A 7,419-nucleotide genomic window follows, 5' to 3' on the forward strand; every position below is an offset into this window, starting at 1 on the left:
AAAATTTAAAATAGGAAAGAAAGCAAACTGGAAGTTGGTGGTAAAAGGAGTTCTCAACTAATTTCTTTTTATAATTGAAGGGTTGATTTTCAAAGGCGCGTTCTCGGAGAAACAATAGATAATATTAATATTCTTCATGAATTTTTACTTTTCTAGTAGTTGATTATTTCTTCTCTTAACTCCTCTTCCCACAAGCTATATAAACCAATTTCAGTTCTGTCCCAGGAGGCCAAGACACAGCACCGTTTGCCTCCTTAACTTCCTTAGTTTCCTCTATTTTTTCTACGATAAGCTAGCTCTCCTCTTTAACAGTAAACGGTACTTCACCTTCTTCTTCATTCACCATCTTCTTGTGAAAAAACATGGAATTCGAACAAGCCATGGTTGGAAAGACCTACTGGCACCCAAAGCCAGAGCTTCATGAACTTGACAAACATCCTATGATGAGCAGGAGTTTGTCCACCAGAAGTAGTATTTTGGAATCTGATGATGCCCGTATCCATCGATTGGAGTCCTTTGGTATGCATGACATGGAAGTCACCAAGAATGATTCTGCAGAAACCAAATTTGAGTGGTTACGGTCGCAGTTGATCGGACATGATGTTGAGTTCAACACTCCTTTTGGGAGACGCCTTCTCACCTATGCAGACCACACAGCCTCGGGTAGAAGTCTTCGCTTCATCGAAGATTTTATCGCCAATAGTGTTCTTCCTTTTTATGGTAAGTAAGCTGATTTGTTTGAATTACAGTTTTGATGATTCATAGTATTCATGAAGTAGCTTAAACTCATTCGGTTGCGCGCATGGCCACAGGTAACACACATACTAGTGACAGCTATGTGGGGTACAAGACCACCAAGATGGTCAAAGATGCCACTAGATACATCAAGAATTGCTTAGGTGCAGGACCAGATGATGCTCTCATATTCTGTGGCTCTGGCACCACTGCAGCCATCAAGCGCCTGCAAGAGGTGATGGGAATTGCAGTGCCTTCAACCATGAGAGATAAGGTATTATCAACCCTACAGACAGAGGAGAGATGGGTGGTCTTTGTCGGGCCATACGAGCACCACTCCAACCTCCTCTCGTGGCGTAATAGCCTAGCTGAGGTGATAGAGATCGGTCTGGATGATGACGGGTTGATAGACGTGCGAGCTCTAAGTCACCAACTTGAGTCTTACAGGGATTCCAAACGTCCTATGTTGGGTTCATTCTCAGCATGTAGTAATGTTACTGGAACATATACTGATACACATGCCATCGCCAAGCTTCTTCACCAGCATGGAGCTTTTGCTTGCTTTGATTACGCAGCAAGGTTAGTCAAGCTAGCTACATCCAGCTATTGTATTGTGTGCCTGAAAGCTATTCATGTGTTCACTAAACAATCAAGATTCTGTTCCAATAATTTTCTCTAATCTCCATATTATTAAAAATGATTTACTTGGATACGTGTAGTGGTCCTTATGCGGAGATTAACATGAGATCTGGGGAGATAGAAGGCTATGATGCTATATTCATGAGCCCACACAAGTTTGTTGGTGGACCTGGTACACCTGGCCTCCTATTGATGCACAAGGCCTTGTACAAGTTGAGTTCTTCTGCACCTTCAACTTGCGGAGGTGGAACTGTTGATTTTGTCAATAGCTTTAGTGAAGAGGTAAACCTCCTCATCACCACTCTAAGTGACTATTCCTATATTTATTATTTAATGATAAGTTAATTGCTTTATGAAGGGACTTATTTGCTAACCTATGTATTAATTAATCTGAATCAATCTGTAGCACACTTTGTATTACAATGATGTGGAAGAAAGGGAAGATGCTGGAACTCCACCAATCGTCCAGAAGATAAGAGCAGCTTTGGCTTTCTGGGTGAAGGACTTCATGGGATACAGTGTAATTGAAAACCAGGAGCATGTCTACATCAATGCAGCATTGCAAAGGCTCCTTCCAAACAAAAACATATTGGTGTTAGGGAATACCACTGCCCCAAGACAAGCTATACTTTCTTTCGTGGTTTACTCGACCACCAATTCTTCTTCGTACGATCATAGCGAAGATGGAAGAGGTAACAAGGGTCTATACATGTGGGCAGAGTCAGGAAACAAGAGAGATAAACCTCTTCATGGGCCTTTTGTTGCAAAGCTCCTCAATGATCTCTTTGGAATCCAAGCTCGAGCTGGATGTGCTTGTGCTGGACCCTATGGTCACCATCTACTTGGTGTCGATGAGACTCATTCGCTAGCTTTTCGTGCTGCTATCCAAAAGGTGAATCCTTAGCCGCTAAGATCAATTAACCTTTCATGCAACCCCATCAAATAAATCTCCATCTTAAATTTATTGTGACTAATCTTACTTTGAATTTGCTTTGATAGGGTTACACTGGTGTAAAACCTGGGTGGACCAGACTCAGTTTCCCTTACTACATGTCAAAAGAAGAGTTCGAGTTCATTCTAGCTGCATTGGAGTTCATTGCGAAATACGGTCAACGATTCCTTCCACTCTACAGCTTCAATTGGAAGACTGGTAACTGGACCTTTCAGTCTAAAGCATTCATGGAGAACATACTAGGGGATGATTATGCACCAGTAGATGTTCCTCTAAGTGCAGTTAAGCCTGGATTGAACATTAGAAACAATGGATTGAGGCATGGTGAGGATGATCAGCAAACCAGAAATGAAGTACTCATAAGCAAATATACCAACTACTTGGAGACTGCCAAATATGTGGCAAGTTTCCTCCCCAAGTTCCCTCCACATAGGAGGGTTCCGAAGGACATAGATGTCAGCCTTGCGCATTTTAGGGTCTAGAGAGTTAGCTCTCTCTTTCCCATCCTTGAGCATCTCCAAAGTATATCGTTATATGATGTGTTAAGAATCCTTAACGCTATATGTATAGATTAAAGAGGTATCTTGATTCAAATTCCATTAATGTGGTTTTTACTCAATTTGTTTTGTAATTTTTTTTGCCATCCCAACTACAAAAACACAAATTCTCTAGTACTGTGAAGTGTCATGTTTATTAAACCACATTTCATATTAACTAATTTTGCTTTACTTGAATTGTATAGATATGTGTCCCTTTTTCCTTTCTGTCCTTTTAAGATTTTCGTGGGCGGGTAGGCGCGGGGGGGGGGGAGATGGTGGGGGCAAGGAAGAAAATGACATCTACTGAACAAACACAAGTATGTGTGAGCAAGGAGAGGAATGCATTGGTATATATTCAACAATCATAAATACAAAGCAACTCATAGAGGGGTGAAGAAATAATCAAACAAGGGGGGGGGGGGGGGGAAGGAAAATGGGGTTGATAAGTTCATTTTATGCATACTATTTAAATAATTAACTTGATACATTTCATGTGTTCGCAATCGTTTTGTATCATTTTACCTTAATATTGCATGCAAATGAGCATCAAATGCATTCTCTTTGAATCTAAGTAATTTTAGTAATTTATATTTATCCTGGCTAATCCTTATTCAAATTTATTATTTGTGCCTATAGTGAATCATCTTAGTACTTGAACTCCTTCAATTAAAGTTTGATCAAAGAAGGGAAAAGAGAAAAAGAATTCCTACTCAAAGAAGGAAGTGGAAAAAATCCCATTCTTGAGTGTGTTCTATCCAATTTCTATCAAGTCCTTAATCAGATGGTTGTCTAGAGTCCGATCGAGCTGATTTTTGGACAGGAGCTTCACGACTTCTTGATCTTCAAATCCAGTAGTTGTATTGTGCATTTGAGCTCTCGAAGTCAGTGCAATTTATACGCTACCTAGACAAGCAAATTTCTTGATTATGTTAGATTAGAATCTAGAAACTTTGTTTCAAACTGTGTCAGAGTCAAGTAATCATATCCCATGCAATCGAAGAAATCATTCTATAAAAGGGAAGCAAACTCCAGCCAGAAGGGAGGAATTTTGTAGAGCAAGGAGCTGCTAGAGATGTTCAGGAGAGGAGCTGCAGTCTTGGGCAGATTTTGGAGAGTTGCTGCTGAATTTCTTCTACAAACCAACCCTAGAGTGATGTTCCTCTATCCTTCTTCTTCTATGATGTCCTAAAATTCTATTGCTAGAGTGTAGATGAATCCCTCCATGAATTAATTTATTGATTTCTCTCTTTTATGCAATACAATCCTCTACTGTTCGCTTTCTTCAATTTTGTTCTTAATGTCTGAACGCCTGGCAAACATCCATGAATTCGTGGTATGTTTTTATACATGTGACAATGGAGAATATATGTTAGTCTTAGGGTTGAAGAATGATAAATTACATTTAACGTGTAACAGATTGGACGGTTTGTTAGACATTTTTTGGAGATTCTATGTCTCATGCAATGCATTGAATTAATCTTTTATGCATAAAAGGTAGAAGGGATTTGTTGTGTTAAAGACCCTCAAGCTTAACAGGTGGGGTGATCTAATAAAGTAACCGTATTGGCAAGGGTATAGAGTAAATTGATTTTATGAATGTGAGGGACTGATAATTGTTTGAAGTATGATTGAGGTTTCCTAATTGGAATAAAACTCCTCTTTTAATGATATCTTTTGTTTTCTTATGTTACCTATATTAGTTTCCTATTTGGTGTTAGATTGATTTCGTAATAAGTCTGGGACTAGTTTTTTTTACTTGTCTTTCTCTTCCTACTCAGAGTAGGATATACTCAAATTGTAACTTTTAAACACCCAATTGGGGTTGATGAATGAAGTACACTTTCTGAAATTTTTACAAATTCCAACATGGTATTCAGAGCCTTCTTAAGATTGCTATTTTGAGAGTAGTTTAAGTTTCTACTTTGAAAAATTGGACGCTAGGTCAATGAAGAAGATGAACTAGGGTTTCCATAAATCTTTCAGAATTTATTATTTTTCCTACATTTGTTGTATTGTGCTTCTGCTTCATTTTGATCCAATTAGTTTTCTTCTTATTGGATTGCCCTTTTTCAGATTTGCGCAAAACTTGATCTCATTTACCTTAAAAATTTGCCCCTTACCTTGGCAATCTTCTACTTGGGAAATATAACATTGCCATAAATCTGACTTTTTTTAACTTGCGTAGAACCTTATCTCTATTAGCCTAGGAGATTTGCCCCTTACTTTGACAATCTTCCAATTTGGAGATCCAGCCTTGCTGTAGATTTGCTGTTTGAGCTATACAAAACTTGATCTATATTACCTTTGGAGATTGTCACTTACCCTAGTAGATTTTCCCTTACCTTTGGAGATTGTCCCTTATCATGGCAAATTTTTTCTTTAGAGATCTAACATTGATGTAGATCTAAATTTTCATTTTTCCTGTTGTTCTCTAGTTTTTTTAATCTCCTGGTCTAGCTAGTGAATGACTCAAAGCTTTGGTAACCCAACAACAAATTTTTATCCATGGATAGAGAGAACTTTTCGAAGAGGGGAAAAAATCAGCGGCCAGAATTTGTGCTTGAAGTAGTTTTGAAGGAGAAAATTTAGTGGAAGTGATACCATATCATAATCAACAAGATGAGCTAAACAATAACTTAATGGATTGAACCTAGCACCAGCAGCACCTAGAAGAACCTTGCGAGATTATACTTAACCACCTATTAGATCCCAAAGTTAAGCATTAGAAGGTTTGCTATTGAAGCGAACAATTTTGAACTAAAATCTCCTTTTATTTAGATGTTTCAAATTGCAGCCCAATTTTATGGATTGGCCAGTGAAGACCCAACTGCACATCTAAAAGCATTTCTAGAAATTTGTGATACTGTCAAGTACAATGCAGTTAGCAAAGATGTCATCCGTCTAAGACTTTTTCCTTTCTCTTTGCTTGACAAAGCAAACACATGGCTACAGTCCCTACCCGGAGATTCAATTAGGACTCGGGACTCTTTAGTTCAAAAATTTTAAGACAAAGTATTTCCTTTTGTTAAATTTGCTAAATTGTGTAATGACATTATTACTTTTGAGCAAGAAGAAGTAGAGTCTTTAAATGATGCAAGGGAGCACTTCAAAGAATACTTGTGGAGATGCCCACAGCATTGTCTTCCCCAATGGATGACCATACAAAGTTTCTGCAATGGTTTGAAAGAGCAATTCAAGTCCATCCTAGATGCAACTGAAGGTTCAATCCATAACAAAGTATTAAATGAGGTCTATGAATTGGTGGATGAGATGGAAACTTACTCCTACCAATGCCCATCTGACAAACAATCAAGGGGTGGAGTTGCAGGGGTACATGAAATTGATGCCATGACAGCAATTGAAGCTAAGCTTGATGTCATTCGGAGAAGAGTGAAAAATCTGATTGTCTCTAAAACTCAAGGAGTTTCTTATGATATGATTAGTTCTATCCATAATTCTGATATATATTTATATATTCTAATAGTTTTTAGAAAATGCTAATTTTTTTCTCTAATAGTTTGGTAGGAATCCTCAATGTATCATGACCCCAGTTTCATAGGCTTGGTGGGGCCCACATTACAGTCACCCAATAGGGGCATGTGACAATTCCTCATAGTATCAACCTGTTAAAAGCCACTAAAAACAATGCCAAACTAAACATCTCCAAGGACGAAGACAGATAACATAACATGTTTGACAAATTGACTCATGTACATCTGTATACAGTCCACAGTCAAGTTTTAATTACATTGGAGTTTTCAACAAGTACCTAGTTAGATACATACAACCTCAAAATAAATATATACACCACAATTCAGTTTAGCAAAACATTAGTTGCAAAAAGAAGTTATCATCTTCTACTTTAAACATGTTGTTGGGTAGCAATACCCTTGCCCTTGTCATATATAAGGGACCTGTCAACATTTACAATAATGACCTATGCGAGCCTAGTAAGTGATATAGTCAACCATATAAGCAAACCAGGAAAATCATCATGCATCCATTATCACATCAAAGTCTTATGACATTATGCATTTCTGTTTTCCTTCAGTTTTCTTTTCATTCTCCTTCTATTTTTTTCTTTATTAATCCAGACCTAAGCACTACCTGTAAAGAGGATACCCTCAATCTAAACCACACAAGTGGCATCAATGTAAGTCTCAATCTTAGAGGTTCTCATTAAGAATTCTCTTTTAGGTCTCTTAGCAAAAGGCCAGGTGTTCTCCACAGGAGGCCATCATTGATCTGGTCTATATTTTCACTTTGTAGTCTCGCTTCATGCCTTCCCATTTGAATTCACTAGGTAGTAGGACTTACAAAAGCCATCAACATTTTATTTCTTTCTTTATTCTTATTATTTCCTCCATTTTCTTTTCTCTTTTTATATTCAGTTTCAGCCTTGCATTATTACACCTTGTCTACTTCAGTGTAACTCTTTTATTTCAATTATCCCTTAGCCTTATTTTAATAAGGGTTGACACAATTCACATAATTATCCATACAATCCCATCATTTATATAAGAAAACATGAAAATTATAAATTTAACAAGCATA

At 37.6% G+C, this 7,419-nt stretch overlaps 1 protein-coding gene and 1 non-coding gene across 2 annotated transcripts; one reads left to right on the forward strand and one right to left on the reverse strand.

The window, feature by feature from the left end:
- The first annotated feature begins 239 nt into the window (after positions 1-239).
- LOC149002622 (uncharacterized) lies at positions 240-3,031 on the forward strand. Its single transcript, XM_089137832.1, has 5 exons — positions 240-720; positions 813-1,314; positions 1,455-1,656; positions 1,781-2,266; positions 2,374-3,031. The coding sequence occupies exons 1-5, from the start codon at positions 363-365 to the stop codon at positions 2,806-2,808; spliced, it is 1,983 nt and encodes a 660-aa protein (XP_088993958.1). The 5' UTR covers positions 240-362; the 3' UTR covers positions 2,809-3,031.
- A 2,870-nt stretch (positions 3,032-5,901) lies between these two features.
- LOC149002623 (small nucleolar RNA R71) lies at positions 5,902-6,008 on the reverse strand. Its single transcript, XR_016170537.1, has one exon. It is a non-coding gene; the product is annotated as a small nucleolar RNA R71 (small nucleolar RNA).
- Between the last annotated feature and the right edge of the window lie 1,411 nt (positions 6,009-7,419).

Source organism: Hakea prostrata, chromosome 10 (genome assembly GCF_041222555.1).
Source record: "Hakea prostrata isolate BN-2017 chromosome 10, UWA_Hpros_2, whole genome shotgun sequence".
Classification (NCBI taxonomy): domain Eukaryota; kingdom Viridiplantae; phylum Streptophyta; class Magnoliopsida; order Proteales; family Proteaceae; genus Hakea; species Hakea prostrata.